General features: G+C 40.4%; 1 protein-coding gene across 1 annotated transcript in view; it reads right to left on the bottom strand.

Moving 5' to 3' along the window:
- Nucleotides 1-18,542, bottom strand: part of LOC138797316 (chloride anion exchanger-like) — a 45,792-nt gene that overhangs the window by 7,764 nt on the left and 19,486 nt on the right. Inside the window, exons 7-19 of the mRNA XM_069977310.1 lie at nt 18,284-18,448; nt 15,338-15,490; nt 14,366-14,448; nt 13,708-13,855; nt 12,624-12,737; nt 12,348-12,425; nt 10,044-10,139; nt 9,717-9,823; nt 9,389-9,458; nt 9,208-9,300; nt 9,019-9,114; nt 8,622-8,861; nt 5,796-5,850 (exon numbers count right to left, since the gene is read on the bottom strand). Coding sequence (XP_069833411.1) covers nt 5,796-5,850; nt 8,622-8,861; nt 9,019-9,114; nt 9,208-9,300; nt 9,389-9,458; nt 9,717-9,823; nt 10,044-10,139; nt 12,348-12,425; nt 12,624-12,737; nt 13,708-13,855; nt 14,366-14,448; nt 15,338-15,490; nt 18,284-18,448 — 1,498 coding nt within the window. The remainder of the gene's footprint in view (nt 1-5,795; nt 5,851-8,621; nt 8,862-9,018; nt 9,115-9,207; nt 9,301-9,388; nt 9,459-9,716; nt 9,824-10,043; nt 10,140-12,347; nt 12,426-12,623; nt 12,738-13,707; nt 13,856-14,365; nt 14,449-15,337; nt 15,491-18,283; nt 18,449-18,542) is intronic.

The following is an 18,542-nucleotide window of genomic DNA, read 5'->3' as shown; positions in this document are numbered from 1 at the left end:
CATCAGTGTCGCTGGTGGCGGGCATAATGCCAGGGAGCCGCAGTCATTAGGCCCTTGAATGCTGCGATGCACATCGATCGTGGTGTTTAAGGGAGTCAGTGACAGGATAAGTACCTGTCACTGACTAAGCATGGCTGTTGGGGTCCCGATCACTTGTACTGACAGGAGTGGGTAAGCCACTTACCTCCATCCTGTTGGTTCGACGATCTGTGCATACAGTCTGCTCTCAGAAAGACTCAATGTACAGATCGCTGATAGTACTGATCTATGCTATACTGTGGCATAGCATAGATCAGTATATGCAATCTAATGATTGCATATGTTACTGTTAAAAAAATCCTTTATAATTAACCCTCCAATAAAAGTTTACATTACCTCCTTGCCTATTATAAAAATAAAAATATGTAAAAAAAATAAAGTAAACATACTATATATCGTAGCGTGTGTAATTGTACCATGTGGTGAACTGCGTAAACAAAGAGGAAAACAAATTCCAGAATTGCTGATTTTTTAATATTATATATTAAAAAGAAAACAATTAAAAAGCGATCAAAATTTTTCTTTTAAACCAATATAATACCAATAAAAACTAGAGATTGTGGCGCAAAAAATTACACCTCAACCAGCCCTGTAGGTGGCGTTATAGCTCTGAGGAGGCGACACTGCTTCATCATGACCTGGACATCTGTGCATTAATGACCTCAATAAAGGGGTTAAAACAACTTTTAATGGGAGAAATTTTTTAGATTTTGGTGGTGTGCCCATGATCTTATCATAAGATTACAGGCATAGATAGCAAAAATGAAAGATTACTAATATCCTTTTTCAGGGCAGTTTCTAGGCCGTCTTGACTACAGGGCGAATCTGGAGAAAATGCCCCCCCCCCCCCCCCCCCCCCCCCCCGTGCGTTGGTACACAGAGCTATTTATCTGACAGATTATTGAAGTCAAAGCCAGAATGGATTTTATAAGAAGAGAAATCTCAGTCTTTCCTTTATGACCTGTTCCCTGTTTATAGTTTGTTCCTGGCTTTGGCTTAAAAAATATGTCAGTTAAATGTCTCTGTGTAAACGCACCATAAGAGATGTGTGATTATCATTAATGAGTATTTCAAAGGGCTTATGCCCACGTCCCTTAAATTACGGTCGCAATGTACAGGGAATCCCTTATGGAGCATGACACAGACAAAGAGCTGCGTGGATGTGTCGTCCAAACAGTTTTCCTCAGGCATTACAGTCCTTGGCATTACAGTCCTTGGCATTACAGTCCTCAGGCATTACAGTCCTTGGCATTACAGTCCTCAGCCATTACAGTCCTTGGCATTACAGTCATTGGCATTACAGTCCTCGGGCATTACAGTCCTTGGCATTACAGTCCTTGGCATTACAGTCCTCAGGCATTACAGTCCTCAGGCATTACAGTCCTTGGCATTACAGTCCTCAGGCATTACAGTCCTCTGGCATTACAGTCCTCAGCCATTACAGTCCTTGGCATTACAGTCCATGGCATTACAGTCCTCAGGCATTACAGTCCTTGGCATTACAGTCCTCGGGCATTACAGTCCTCGGGCATTACAGTCCTCGGGCATTACAGTCCTCGGCATTACAGTCCTTGGCATTACAGTCCTTGGCATTACAGTCCTTGGCATTACAGTCCTCAGGCATTACAGTCCTTGGCATTACAGTCCTCAGCCATTACAGTCCTTGGCATTACAGTCATTGGCATTACAGTCCTCGGGCATTACAGTCCTTGGCATTACAGTCCTCGGGCATTACAGTCCTCAGGCATTACAGTCCTCAGGCATTACAGTCCTTGGCATTACAGTCCTTGGCATTACAGTCCTTGGCATTACAGTCCTCAGGCATTACAGTCCTTGGCATTACAGTCCTCAGCCATTACAGTCCTTGGCATTACAGTCCTTGGCATTACAGTCCTCGGGCATTACAGTCCTCGGCATTACAGTCCTCGGGCATTACAGTCCTCAGGCATTACAGTCCTTGGCATTACAGTCCTTGGCATTACAGTCCTCGGGCATTACAGTCCTCAGGCATTACAGTACTCAGGCATTACAGTCCTTGGCATTACAGTCCTTGGCATTACAGTCCTCAGGCATTACAGTCCTCGGGCATTACAGTCCTCGGCATTACAGTCCTCGGGCATTACAGTCCTCAGGCATTACAGTCCTTGGCATTACAGTCCTTGGCATTACAGTCCTCGGCATTACAGTCCTCGGGCATTACAGTCCTCAGGCATTACAGTCCTCAGGCATTACAGTCCTTGGCATTACAGTCCTTGGCATTACAGTCCTTGGCATTACAGTCCTCGGGCATTACAGTCCTCGGGCATTACAGTCCTCGGGCATTACAGTCCTCGGGCATTACAGTCCTCGGGCATTACAGTCCTCAGGCATTACAGTCCTCAGGCAAACAGTCATCCAAACAGTTTCCCTGCTCCCGGCATGATGCCCTGGGCAGGGAAACGGTCCATCACAGGGCTTCCCTGTCGGTAGGGCCCGTAATTTACAGGTCGTGGGAAAAACGCACATTTACAACGCACATTTCCCTATAGCGATATAAACTTGCCAGTGATCAGCTGACATGCAAGCACATGCTCACTTGTTTGCCGGCTGAATCTTTTCGGCGGCCATATACATTACTGTTATCAGTGGCACATTGCCCTATATATACATGGGATGTGCGGCCGATAACAATGTAGGTAAATGGCTGCACCACCAATACAGCAGACCGGCTGCATATGACTGCATAATGGGCCATGTAGAAGGGGCACTATTCTCATATAGGTCCTGTGCTGGGAATATCTATCACTTCTCTGCTCCTTCAGTTTCTGCTCATCAGAACTGTTACACAGGTAACTGATTCATAGGGAGGCAGTGTGAGGGTTAAACTCTCTGCAATAAATACAAGTGACTGATGAGGAGAAATTAGTGAAGCTGCCCATCCCCCCCACTCACATCGGACCCTGATACTGCTGTCTTCCTGGTGACACACATGACCCCCCCCCCCCCCCAACACACACAGCTCAGATCCGCTGTAATAAGATAAGGGAGCAGGACTTACACAGGGGCTGTCATGCTGTGGCCGGGTTGGGACGGAGACGCTCTGAGGGCTGCTGGCTGTGTGCAGGGTCATGTGCAGAGCGGCCAGATAACGTCCCTGCTCTGCTCCCTTCTCCTCTTCATAAGCAGCCACAGGTTAATCCAGCCATCTCCCAGGACACAAAAGGGCCCCAGGAGCCGGGTGCTGCATGTGGGGGCGCACTGGACACTAAGCCTGCAGCTCTGGCACAGACAGTATGTCGGCCACTGCTGCTGAGTGAGGTGTGGGAGGGCACCCCCTAGCTGTCAGCGCCCCGTGCGGTTGCCCCACCCGCACGGTGCTAGAAACGGCCCTGATCCTTTTAACAAGACCTCTGTGACATTGTTGGTGGCTTGGTAATGCTTTCCCATGTGACAGATGCACTGTAAAAACTTTGAGGCAGCTTACTACAACATATTTTTCTTTAAAGGGGAACTCCTGAGAATGTTTACTTTTTGTTTTGCTAATAGGTTAGATAAAGTTACATTACTTTGTAATATAACTTTGTTTAAAAAATAAATTTTCCTGCGTATAAGACTACTTTTTAACCCAGGAAAATCTTCTCAAAAGTCAGGGGTCGTCTTATACGCCAAGTGTTGTCTTATAGGGCAGGTGCTGAAAAACTTTGGAACAGGACTGGAGAATCTGCGGTTGCGACCGTATGAAGGGCAGAGCAAGCTGCAGGTGTCCAGGGTATGGAAAAGAGAGTTACGGCAGAGTGGTGCTGTGCCCAGAAAAACACACCTCTTTCACCTGTATGGCCCGCCCTTGTATTCTATCAGTATTACTGTACCTCCTTCTCTGCCTCTCAGATCTCGCTGCTGTCTGAGGTTTAGTCTTAATTGTTATTTGGTGGGCATTAGAAGAGGGGTAGCCTTATACAGTGAGTATAGTTCAAACTCTATATTTTAACTGGAAAAGTTAAGGGTCGTCTTATACACCCAGTCGTCTTATACGCCGGAAAATACAGTAGGTAGGTTTTTATTTATTTATGTTTTTCCAGTGTCTGGCAGCAATAAGGGGTGGCATGGCCCCCTCTGGTGCCACCACCGATTATGTTGGGAACTAGAAGGCTATATGTCGTACAGTTCCTGATATCCTGCTATTATCCTGCGGATAATCCCATGTGTACTGTATAATCTTATAATATACAGTACAGGGGGAGGAGGCTGCCCAACACGATCCAGTTGTCTGGCAGCCTCTGCAGAGAGTGGTGATTGCTGTCATCTCTCACTCATAGTAATCACCACTCATTGTGCAGGCAGCCTCCTCCCCCTGTGTACTGTATATTATAAGATTATACAGTACACATGGGATTATATGCTGTGTGAACACAGCCTAAGACTGATATATAAAATGGCAGTAATTTATACATGTAAATTATACATGTGCCATCAATTTTTATACACGGAGCCTAATTTCCATAACTATGCCTACATATACACTACCGTTCAAAAGTTTGGGGTCACATTGAAATGTCCTTATTTTTTTGTACTTTTCAATGAAGATAACTTTAAACTAGTTCTAACTTTAAAGAAATACACTCTATACATTGCTAATGTGGTAAATGACTATTCTAGCTGCCAATGTCTGGTTTTTGGTGCAATATCTACATAGGTGTATAGAGGCCCATTTCCAGCAACTATCACTCCAGTGTTCTAATGGTACAATGTGTTTGCTCATTGGCTCAGAGGGCTAATTGATGATTAGAAAACCCTTTTGCAATTATGTTCACACATCTGAAAACAGTCTAGCTCGTTACAGAAGCTACAAAACTGACCTTCCTTTGAGCAGATTGAGTTTCTGGAGAATCACATTTGTGGGGTCAATTAAACGCTCGCAATGGCCAGAAAAAGAGAACTTTCATCTGAAACTCGACAGTCTATTCTTGTTCTTAGAAATGAAGGCTATTCCATGCGAGAAATTGCTAAGAAATTGAAGATTTCCTACAACGGTGTGTACTACTCCCTTCAGAGGACAGCACAAACAGGCTCTAACCAGAGTAGAAAAAGAAGTGGGAGGCCACGTTGCACAACTAAGCAAGAAGATAAGCACATTAGAGTCTCTAGTTTGAGAAACAGACGCCTCACAGGTCCCCAACTGGCATCTTCATTAAATAGTACCCGCAAAACACCAGTGTCAACTATTTACAGCAGAAGCAGGCAGCTGGTATTCTATCGGTAATGGAGTGGCCAGCGCAATCACCAGATCTGAACCCCATTGAGCTGTTGTGGGAGCAGCTTGACCGTATGGTACGCCAGAAGTGCCCATCCAACCAATCCAACTTGTGGGAGCTGCTTCTAGAAGCGTGGGGTGCAATTTCTCCAGCTTACCTCAACAGATTAATAGCTAGAATGCCAAAGGTGTGCAATGCTGTAATTGCTGCAAAAGGAGGATTCTTTGACGAAAGCAAAGTTTGATGTAAAAACAATGTTATTTCAAATACAAATCATTATTTCTAACCTTGTCAATGTCTTGACTCTATTTTCTATTCATTTCACAATGTATGGTGGTGAAGAAGTGTGACTTTTCATGGAAAACACAAAATTGTTTGGGTGACCCCAAACTTTTGAACGGTAGTGTATATTTATTAAAACTATACATTTTAACTTCCCAACTATTTTTAAAATTAAATCTAGAGAGTTTCATTATACCCTTAGGACATACAGTAGTATCTAGATTAAAAAAAAAAAAAACTTACTGTCAGCAGCAACAATGTATGTATCTACATCAACACTGTTAAATTCTTTTAAAATCTGAAAAATAATGAGATTGATTAGTCAACTTTTGTTAAGTAGTATGTACTAGTATACTTGAACGCATGAACTTATGCACATTCATACACTTTTTGTAAATTGTACCTAAAGCAGACTCAGCAAAAAGCTGCACAATTCAGCACAAAGCATTTACACAAAATGTTTTACCTTTTTGACAGGTGTATATTATGCTTGCCAAGTGGGCAGGCAGAGCCTAGGCATGGCCTCCACCTGTGCCAAATTTACTGATATCTACTATTGCAAGCAGTAGTGTATAATGTAGTGTAAATGTACCCTGGCTCAAAGCTGTGCAACTTAAGAAAAGCTGGATTGATTGAGAGGTTCGCACTATGCAGGCGAAACCACGCTCACACGCGATGTCCAATAGCTATGATGTTGCTGATGTTGTGATGATGTTCGTGACATGCACCTGTCACCCTCTCTTCCTTGAAGGTACAGTATACTTCAGAGACAGTGAGCACTGGAAAGCAGAACAGGTAAAACCTAATCTGCTCTCCAGTCAGCCCCTTTAAGGCTGGGCCTACATGGGGCTTTCTGGTTGCATGAGCAGGAACCACCATATTGCACTGTCTGTGACGCTGCCTGGCAGAAGTTGTAAAACATCTGGTTACAGATGCAATGTCAGCCCATTCACTTGTGAGTGAAGGAGTCCTGAGACAAGCACTGCAACATGGTGGTTTCTGGTCGCTCAACTGGGAATCCCAGTGCAGCTCCAGCCAAATTCTATTATTATCATCAGAGGTCACACTTGCACATCAGAGATGCATCTTTTGTTAGTTAGGGAAACAAATTCAAAGGTGCCATTCTTGCTTTGTAAAACTGTGGTCTGCTAAATCACATCTCTAGTGCAGTATGAACCTAGGAAACAGCTTTATAAATCGTATGGGTAAATCTTCTTATGGTTAAAACATGACATTTCAGTTTTTGGGTAGAGATGTGCTTTAAAGTAGAAGTCCGGCCAAAATTAATTTTTGATATGTTATTACTTACGGAAAGTTATACAACTTTCTAATGTACATTAATTATGGGAAATGCACATATAGGGCTATTTCCCTTAATTTAGTAGATCAGGAAGTGTTAGGGCCCTATTCCTCCGGACGATTATCGTTCAGATTATCGTTAAATCGTTCGAATCTAAACGATAATCGTTCGGTTGAAATGCAGTTAACGATTAACGACCGAACGAGAAATCGTTGATCGCTTTATAAGACCTGGACCTATTTTTATCGTTGCTCGTTCGCAAAACGTTCGCAAATAGTTCACATTGAATAGAACGTCGTTCGGTCGTTCGCAATAGATACGAACGCAATAGCGAAGAAATAGCAAAGAAAAACTATCGCAATTACGATCATAAGTAACGATTATCGTTCCATGGAAATGAGTGAACATTTTCAGGTCTATCGCAATAGCGGTCGTTTGAGATCGTTAATCGTTCGATGGAATACGGCCCTTTGAATTCTCTCAGATACAGTGAGGTCACGACGAAAGGTGTAATTCCTTTGGAGTGTCCAGCAGGGGGCGCTCTATATGTAGAAGTCTATGGGACTTTATTGTTTCTATGGATTTCTATGTAAAGAAATGTAATGTAGTGTAACGTATGCTTTATTGAATGAATACATCTATGGAATACTTTGGGGAGCAAGTGTCCTTGCTCCCCAAAGTATTGCATAAATGTATTCAATCAGTACATTAGGTTTATCACAGTAAGCCCGCCGATCCGCCGCACTCCCGCCGATACACTGAACTACTGCTCCCATCATCTGCTCATTGTATGAGCAGGTGATGGGAGTCTAGCTGGGTTATGGCTATCACTTGGCGGGTGCAGGGAGGAGCCGCTCATCACACAGGAGCGCTCCCCCTCCTCCTCCTTCCAGGATACCTTCCCCCTATATCACTGCTGACTCCCCGCCTGGCTGCCGCTCTCTGTTCTCATATACCGGCTAGCGATGCATCCTGGTGTCCGCGCTGACCGTCCTCTCCCACATGTGCTGGCCAGGAAGCATCGGGAGCCGGTATGTGTGGGGGAGAGCGGCGGCCAGGCGGGGAGTCAGCAGTGGTATAGGAGGAAGGTATCCCGGAAGGAGGAGGAGGGGGGAGCGCTCCTGTGTGACGAGCGGCTCCCCCCTGCGCCCGCCAAGTGATAGCCATAACCCAGCTAGACTCCCATCACCTGCTCATACAATGAGCAGATGATGGGAGCAGTAGTTCAGTGTATCTGCGGGAGTGCGGCGGATCGGCGGGAGTGCGGCGGATCGGCGGGCTTACTGTGATAAACCTAATGTACTGATTGAATACATTTATGCAATACTTTGGGGAGCAAGGACACTTGCTCCTCAAAGTATTTCATAGATGTGTTCATTCGATAAAGCATACGGTACACTACATTACATTACTTTACATAGAAATCCATAGAAACAATAAAGTCCCATAGACTTCTACATATAGAGCGCCCCCTGCTGGACACTCCATAGGAATTACACCTTTCGTCGTGACGTCACTGTATCTGAGAGAATTCTAACACTTCCTGATCTACTAAATTAAGGGAAATAGCCCTATATGTGCATTTCCCATAATTAATGTACATTAGAAATTTGTATAACTTTCCGTAAGTAATACCATATCAAAAATTAATTTTGGCCGGACTTCTCCTTTAATTATCATGACATAAAGAATCATAAGTCACTACAAGTACAACAATAACAAGAATATAGTAATGTATGTAAAACAAAGGAACGTCACTGTATACTCACTCCTTTCAATGCTTTCATGCCTGAAATATCAATGAATGAGACTGCCCCAAAATCAAGGATTAAACTATGAAGGTCTATTCTGGGAACATGGATATTATTTGGCAGATCTGCATTCCAGTCAATGACAATGGGAATATCTCCAGTGTTTATGGGCTGGTCCAGCTCTTCAATCCTGTTGTTATCCAGTTCATCTTCATCATCTATATCTTCATATTCATATGATGTACATATAACACCTCTCTAAAAATGACATTAGGGAATGAAATATGATACATATTAAAATATTATTCTTAATTGGAAAAATTAAACATGTTTAAAAAAAACTAAATGAAATGAAACCAGTGGGTTAAATTACCTAGCTCTCTATAGAAAGTAAAGCATTGAATCTCCTACTTACTGCTGTTACATGTAATTCGCCCTTTTTCACCAGCTTTTTTATTTTTCTCAGAGCCTTATTCCGCTTCCTCAGAACCCACAATGGATTAAATCCCGCCTTGAAATAACAAATAATAGTACAGTATAGTATAATATATAGTATATAGCAATACCAGTTAGATAGACAGTATAGGATGTGTGGTAGACTTACAGCAGCAATGAGTTTATCCTTGAAGAAGGTACTATTAGCAAAAAATATCGGAGCTGGACATCTGAAAATCTTCAGTCCTTTTGGCTCAATAATCTATGTGCAATAACACAATATAATATAAAAATATAACCAAAGAATCAATAATATCTCTGGGAATTGTTACCATACTTCTATGACTTACATCATTGAAGTCCTTTCTATTTTTGTAGATGTCAGTTTTTTCAATATTAGCTATCACTGCAAACTTGGGGCTAGAGAAAACAGAAAATTATATCAAAGGTTAATATAGAATATATGACACTGTAGAATTAATGTTACTATACTTTCATTAGTGCTTGAATACTGCTGTCATTTTTGCATCCTATAAGAATATACGTAGTGTGAACCTGGCCTAAAAATGATAAACCATAAGCAGTTGATAATGGATCTTAGAGCTACACCCAGGCTTCCAGGTTATCATTAGCACTTAGTACCTAAATAATCAAAATTACAGTCAAAAGTTTACTTACAACTGAACACGGAACACTACTGTCAGAAGTTCAATTCCTACACCAACAGCAAGCCCGAGATCCAAGCCAAGAACAACAGATGCAATGAATGTCAAGACCCAAACAAGCTGTAATAAATAATCATATTGTATTATATATGTCAGTATACAGTCAGAGATCCCCATCTTCATAACCAGTTTATCGTGTAAAGATACAAGACAGACTATTAAAACTATAATATTAAAAATTATTATAATCATCATTAGACGTTACATTGAAATGTACGAAAAATCCATAAAATATAACATAATAATAATAATAATAATAATAATATACTTATGTGCTTACACAGTCATACTTATCTCTCTTAAATAACACTGGAATTTCATTGAACTTCATTAGCATTCCTTTTAAATTCACCAAGATAATCGCTGCCAAAACAGACTGAAGCAAAATTCAAAATAATGATTATTAATAGGACAAAACAGGCATAAAATGAAGCACAAACTAGTGTTTTTGAAAATGTGTATTCCTCAGTTGTCAGCATAAGTGAAAAAAAGAACAAGGAGTAGCAGGGAATGAGCATACAGCATACAGAAAAAGTAAAGTGTCAGCTTATTATATTTGCTTTAGTAGTTAGTGTGAATATTAGAATAGGTTGCAGGACAACATTTAGGCTATGTTCACACTACGTAAAACTACAGCCGTAGTTTTGTGCTGTGGAACATAGCTTATCTTCAATGGGATCCCGGCCGGAGCGTACACACATCGTATATGCTCCGGCCGGGATTTGTGCTGCCCTGCAAATAACTGACAGGTCAGTTTTCTGCGGCCGGAATTCAGTGAATTCCGGCCGCAGAAAGACCTGTCAGTTCACACAGTGAAGCGAGCGGCCTCTCGCTTCACTGTGGGCTATGGGAAGCTCTATTGCGGGCGCGCGCTGATGCGCCCGCATCAGAGCTCCGCGGCTGAAAGATCTTCCGGCCAGTACTTAATGATCCGTCCAGAGACTGGCCGTTCCGTGACCTGGCCGGGGTCACGGAACGGCCGGTCTCTTACGTAGTGTGAACTTAGCCTTAATGTGTATTCTCCCAAATTCAGCAACATTTAGAACCACATAATATGGCACTAAAACAAAACTATTCTGAATATGGGAGGATAAACACTGGATTTTTATAAGCCTACAGTAAATGCCTTGGAGTGCTGCAGAAGATGATACATGAGGCGGAGTCAGGAAACTGGAGACAATACACATTTTGTTTTATTTCATGTCATGGGAGAAGCACACAAAACCACGCCACAGCCAATACTGCTAGTCATAACACTATATTAGAAGTTTATATGTCTTGTGTTGACATCTCTTTTCCAAAGATTGCCCATGGGCAGGGAATGGCACTCCTAGTTCACTCTGAGTCACTAGGGGGAACAGAAAGGCAAGTACAGTCCCCCTTAGGCTATGTTTACACCTGGACTCCTATATCAGGCTCTAGTGTATAGGCTCTATATGCGCACTAAATTCCTAAACAATATCCAAAAAGAAAGAAAAAATAGGCCTGAGGGGAGAACCAAAACAATGAAACCCCAAACCAAACAAATGCAAGACCAAGATATAGAAAAAATATTATGTTTTATTGAATATATTTCAAACAGCAAACTTCACAAAAATGCATGTAATAGGAGCTGGAGCTAATACAAATCCCCAAAAATAAAGTGGATAAAGGATGATCACCCTCGATAAAGCAACACGCGAAACTCGCGTCGGGGGAGTGGTGTGGTGGACAAATATACTAAGAACATGCTGTATGGGTAATGTGCAATAATCTCTGATGGTATTTATTTTTGATTTTTCACTGTGAGTTATACTTCTGTCTGTGATATGCCCAGTGCCCAGTATATATGTAAGTAGGTTACTTATTAGTATTTATTTATTATATGGTTTGTTATATTATGTAATGTAATCTACCTTTATCCACCCTATTTCTGGGGATTTGTATTAGCTCCAGCTCCTATTACATGCATTTTAGTGAAGTTTAATGTTAGAAATATATTCAATAAAAGATAATATTTTTTCTATATCTTGGTCTTGCATTTGTTTGGTCAGGGGGTTCCCTTGTTTTGGTTCTCCCCTCAGGCCTATTTTCTCTTTTTTTGGTTTATATTCACACCTGGTTTAACAGCATCCATTTCATAGCAATGGGAGCTGTGTAACTGCCAGCCGCCAGGCTGCATTTAGGACATTCCTACAGCCAATCTGTATCAGTGCAGGAATGTTCTTTGTTTTACTATTGATTTGCGGGCACCGTTGGGTGTGCCAACAAATCAATTAACCATTCACTTCAATGTAATGTGTGGCCGCCGCCTCACTTTACATTGTGTAAACAGCTATTATTTCCGGAGGTTGTTCGGTGGACAGCCTCCGAAAATAATAGTCATGAACGGCATTAAAATAACGATGTGTGAATGTGTGAACACAGCAGGTGGCATTGCATTGACTTCAATGGAATGCCACCCATGCAGTAAAGAACGGATGCTGATTCTATTGCAATCAGCGTCTGTTGTTTACTGTGAACATATTCTGACATAATACAACATGAATAGAAATATAAATAGTGTGTAATATCAGTGCACTCATGTAAAAAGAATCATAAGTACCTTTGGAAGTGGTTCGAGAAGGTATCCAATAGCCAGTGTTACAATTAAAACAACTAAGCCAGATATTATTCCAGCAACCTACAACATAATGAGATTACAATATGTATAAAACTGTACAAAACGGCATCCGATGAATCAGAGTCACTGAGAGAGTCAGCATATGAAGACTGTACATGTGGCAAATCTCTTGAAAAGTGAAACTATACTTAAGGTTTTTGAAGAATACATTTACTAGTCATTGTCGATGACTTATAGCATCTTCTTATATGTTATTACCTGGGTTTTGCCACCAGTGCTTTCTTGTACAGATGACCTTGATAAAGATGTGCTCGCAGCAAATCCTTTAAATGATCCACAAAGTATATTACTCAGCCCAAATGCTATTAGCTCCTAATGCAAAGATAATAAAAAGGTAAGCTAAAGGGACTTTTTGTGTATACTGTTACATAAAAACTGAAGAAGTGTATGGGGCAATAATGTACCACTGTAAGCCTTTGATTTCATATGTTACATAGGGGAGAAATAGTCATGTGTACTGTGCTATGCACAGACATGATACGGTGGCCACATGGTCTTCTATGTGCATGAGGCCTGTATTGAAGCAAAATGATGCAAGTTCCAAAAGATTGAGGTTTGGGAAAAATGTAAAACACTGATAAAAGTTCAAACATTTTTTAAAGACGTTGAATGTAAAAACATAGATTGGTTTAATTTACACCAAAGGGGAATATGTTTTCTAACAGACATCACAGGTATCATATAATGAAGCAATTACCACCACTACATATTAGAAAATTGCATATATAACAATTTTAGTAGGTAGGTAGAATTTCCCATCAAGAAAAAATGCATTCTGCCCTGATCAGAAAAGAGGGAATCACTATAAGTGTTTAGTAGTTGAGCCACACATAACATATTCACATGGTTCAGTCATATCATACTATGAGTGACCAAAATATGTTGATGCAATATTTTGGTAATCACTGTAAAAACACATGGTTTGACTGCATGGTAATATATATCCTTAGCTACTTAAAGGGGTTATCCAGCAAAAATCTTTTTCTTTCAAATCAACTGGTTTCAAAAAGTTATATAGATTTGTAATTTACTTCTATTTGAAAATCTCAAGTACCATACTTCCCATACTTATCAGCTGCTGTGTGTCTTGGAGGAAATGTTTTCTTTTCAGTCTTACACAGTGCTCTCTGCTGACATCTCTGTCCAAGACAGGAACTGTCCAGAGCAGGAGAGGTTTTCTATGGAAATTTGCTACTGCTCTGGACAGTTCCTGTCTCGGCCAGAGATGTCAGCAGAAAGCGCTGCAAAGCATATACTTCAGTACAAAGCATAGACTTCTTACCTGGTTCCCATTAATAGTGTAATTATGCTTGATTGCATAAACCTTAGCAACTGAAAAGGCCACGGCAAATCCAACAATTGCAATGGAGAACGCATTAGCAATGCATTTTTGAAAAACCTCTATACTTGGAGCAACAGGAGCCTGATATCTGTGTAAAGAAATAATAGTATGTTTTAAACTGCAAGATAAATTTTTAAAGGGCTTGTCCAAGCTTAGAAAAATATGGCTGTTTCTAAAAACAGCACCTCTCTGTAGTTTGGGAGAGATTTTGCGGCTTAGTTTCACTGAATTAAATAGAGCTGAATTGTAATATCACACACAACCTGAGGTCAGGGGTGGTGCTGTTTTTACAACAAAGTAGCTGTGCTTTTTCTAATCCTGGATAACTTCTTTAAATGAGGAAAACACACATGAGGTCCTTAGAATGCAGTTTATGTTAGTCACATGAGGTCCATGCTGACAAACACATTCACTGAGAGGCACAGGATTTACTGTAAGCAAATCAGAATAAAGCAGGCACGGGAGGGGGCCACACCTTCTCCTGCCTTGACCCATATGTTGGCAAAATGTAGAAGATTTTCTGTGACTATGCAGATCTATGTCAGATGCAGGGATAATACCCCCCCCCACACACACACACATTATATTAAATATTTACCCTCTTTGAATGGTGTCTACAACTGCCACGTTATATTTGACTTTAAAATTAAATGCATAAGAAACCCCTGCAGCAATTATTGTCTGCAAATAAAAGGAAACAGGAGAGTTTATATTCAATACATTGCCATAAAAAGTCAATATAATGTACAATAACTCACATTTTGTGTGACTGAATTATTGTTGTCTGAGATATCCTGAAATCTACTTTCAAATGGAACATTAAACTAACTGGTTATGTGACATTAGCATTTTCATCTGGCAGTCAGGGATGAAATAAAATATGTTGGTTTTTGCATGGTATGTGTGTACTGCCCCCCCAAAGTGTCATCTAGCGACTGTGAAGGGAAGGTCCACACTACACAACCAGGCTACTACACAACAGACACATATGTGTTCTGACAAGCAGATACATTTACCAGCTAATTGTTAAAAGTCATACTATGTTCCCACAACACCTTTTGAACATAAAAACATCTGTCTTTTGATAAAGACGATTGTATTTAAAGTTGCAAGAAAATAAAAACCTGCAGGCAGGGGGGGGTGTTGCCACTCCAGGATTCGTCTTCTTCAGCTTCAATGCCACGGCCTAGCCAAGCGATTGCCTGCTTAGCCAGTCAGTGACCTGCAGCTAGGAGAGCTGCAGGTTACTGGCAACTGTGAACGGGACCCCAAAACGTGTTACGGGGCTAACACTTATATTATTTTCCCCCACCCCCTGCTTGTTGGTATTTCCCCCCCTTTAATGATCGTGATAATTAATAACGTCCATCTTTATCAAAAGACGGACGTTTTTCACGTTAAAAAGACGTTGTGGGAATATAGCCTTAAACCTACACACTGTTTGAACATACCTGTGGCCATTTCTGCCTCAAAGCGCTGTGTGAACATAGCCTGAATGTCCTTTATTTTCTTATGTGTTTCGCAACAAATACTGCCTGTGTCAGTGAACAAAGATAATTACAGGACTCACCATTATGATTTCTATAGGAATTGGCACCGGCAGCTTTGACTTGTAGCGATTGTTAAGTTCTTTTACAATGAATACACAGATCATTACAATAATTGCTATAACAAGATCAGCAACATTGGTTTTTGTTATTTGAGTGAAAATACTCTCTAGTACCTAAAAAAACAAAAATATTTATTAATAACAGGTAGAGGGAAAGCTCCAAAGTGAAGTTATTTTCTCTAAAGATGGTTGTGTTTACACCACCCTTTCTGTTTTTGGTAATATTCATGTCAAGGAAACATAACTGCCCATTGCCCTGCCCTGAACTTATGATACATGAAAGCACATGGAGATTCAAGATCATTTGTCTTATATCATGCAAACTGTCTTCTCTACATTGGCATGACCTCTTGTGAACTAAACACAAGGACATTTGAGCACAATCGGGACAGTATGAGGAAACTAAATATCTTGTTGGATGATATACAATTATTGCAGAACCTCAACCCCTTCAAGACAGAGCCCTTTGATGCACAAAAGTCCGGGTCAGATTAATGCAATCTAAGAGCCATAGCACTTTTATTTTTCCACCTACAGGGCTGGTTGAAGAGCCATTTTTTGCACCATGATCTCTTGTTTTTATTAATATCATATTGGTGTAACAGAAAAAAAATTTGATAGCTTTTTATTATTTTTTTCTGATATATAATTTATTAAAATCAGCAATCCTGGTGTGGTTTTTTTCCCGTTTACGCCATTGACTGCACCGAACAATAATATTTTACTTTAATAGATCGGACAATTCCGCATGCTACGATATGTAATATGTTTATTTGTTTATTTAATTTTTAATATTTTTATTTTTTTAATGGGTAATGGGTATTTTAAACTTTTATTGGGAGGGGGTTTATAAGGGTTTAATACTTTTAAAACCTTTTTTTTATTAAACTTTTTTTTACAATTTTTATCACTGTAAAACATGCAATCAATACATTGCATGTACTGATCTATGCTATGCCATAGCATAGCATAGCATAGATCAGTGTTATCGGCGATCTATGTATAGAGCCTAGCTGAGAGCAGACTCTATACATGGATCGCCTATCCGACAGGACAGAGGTAAGTGACTTACCTCCACCTGTCGGCACAAGCGATCGGGACACCGCAGCATGGCTGCGGGAGTCCCGATCACTCAGTGACAGATGCCTGTTCTGTCACTGAGTACCTTAAACGCCGCTATCGCTATAGATTGCGACGTTTAAGGGGTTAATGAGATGCAGCTGCGGGATCGCAGCTGTCTCTCATTACCTCCAGCTCTGGAAACACTGATGTGTACGGGACCGCTCTCACTGCAGCGGTCCTGCACACATCAGAAGCCCCATTGGTGCAGGAACGTATATATACATTCCTACTGCACAAGGTATGCGCAGTAAGAATGTATATACTGTATACATGTTACTGACGGGAAGGGGTTAAACTAGACATGAGCGAACCTCAAGCATGCTCGAGTCGATCCAAACCCGAACTTTCGGCATTTGATTAGCGGTGGCTGCTAAAGTTGGATAAAGCCCTAAGGCTATGTGGAAAACATGGATATAGTCATTGGCTGTATCCATGTTTTCCAGACAACCTTAGAGTTTTCTAACTCGGATGAGTATAAGATGCATTACAGAACTATATGATGGGACACATTACCTCGCCGTTTCTTTCTCTCCTAGCCAGAAAGTGTAGTGTTTGTTTGGGTACCTATCTGTGGATAGTTTTGATTACAAAGGTGGCGATTTCTGATCAAGTGTGATTTTCTTTTTATTTTCTGGTTGGGACACTCAGCACCTCACTTACATTATTTTCTTTTATACACCTTCTTTCTTTTACTTCTCCGCTCGTTGTAGGATTGAGGTTAGTTATATAGTTAGACACACAGGGGGACATTTATCAAACTAATTGCGCCTGTTTTTTTAGTCTAATATATCTAGTTTGTGCTCAAAATAAATCTAAAATGAATTTATGAAGCTTTTTTTAGACAAGACTATCCAAATTAGATGCGACTTTTTGAAATAGATTTTTTTGTTGTTAATTGGATCGAAAGGGCGCCAGAATTCTTTTTTAGCTAAATTTATTAACTGCTCAATTTTTTTAAAAGTCGCATATATTGGCGCATCGCTACGTCTGCTCCGAACCAGGTGAATTTATTAGACTAATTAAAAGACCATTATTTTTAAGACACATTTACTATGCTATTAGACAATTTACATAAATTTGACTAAACACATTAGATTGGAAATTATGCCAAAACATCTTTGACAAAATCGTGTTAGATTTGTTAGTAAATATCCCCCACAGTCTCATATTACGTATGTTGTCTTCCATTGTTTTATAAATGTGTTTGGCAGATTTTTGAATATATCATGCTGCATTAGTGACATGTTTATAATACTATGTACCTGTTGTTATTTTGGAGATTTATAGGGCTGTGTTTCTATACCAATACATCCCCTAATCTCCTCTCCTTCTCTTGCTTCCCCCCTTCCTTCCTTCCTTCTTAGGTTCCCTCCCTCCCCCTGTGTTTCGATATTAATGTACAAAACATTTAACATTTTGTTTTAATTTTTTTTTTTTAATTAATTAAAAAACCAATATGTTGAAACATGTTAAAGGAGGTGTGAATGATTTTTAAACTAGCAATTTATCTCAGTGCAAGTCACTCTGGAGCACCCAGACCAACCATTGTATTACACAGTTGCACATTCATTTAAATATACCATGTAGTACCAAATTTTCCCTGAAGGGGGTGCTGCAAGAGAAATGTACAGCTGTCTGCACCTTCCAACAGCTTATTGCTTATTGCGGTTTCAGCTGCTGAACCAAGGAAGTTTGTCAAAAAGGGTGACACATTATACATAATAAAAAATTTTTTGTCCTGCACTTCCCAACTAATGATGATCAAGTCCTATATAAGCTACTTACATAAAAATTTGAAAGTGGCCCACTAAATGAGCTGACTTTAAGACCAAATACATATTTCAGCTGTGATATCACAACTTCAATGGCAGCAGCAGTTGTGAAGCCATTTATTAAGGGCTCTGATAAGTAGATGACAATGAATCCAATTCGAAGAAATCCCAAAGCCAACTAAAAAAGAAAAAATTGTCAATAGAATATTATTGGCATTCCATAAAAACATTGCACTGCTACATTTCATTTTCCTGATTTATTCAAGGCTGTA

The sequence above is a fragment of the Dendropsophus ebraccatus genome, chromosome 1, assembly GCF_027789765.1.
Source record: "Dendropsophus ebraccatus isolate aDenEbr1 chromosome 1, aDenEbr1.pat, whole genome shotgun sequence".
Classification (NCBI taxonomy): Eukaryota; Metazoa; Chordata; class Amphibia; order Anura; family Hylidae; genus Dendropsophus; species Dendropsophus ebraccatus.
Note: the sequence above shows the minus strand (reverse complement) of the source record. Positions and strands in the feature narration are given on the sequence as shown.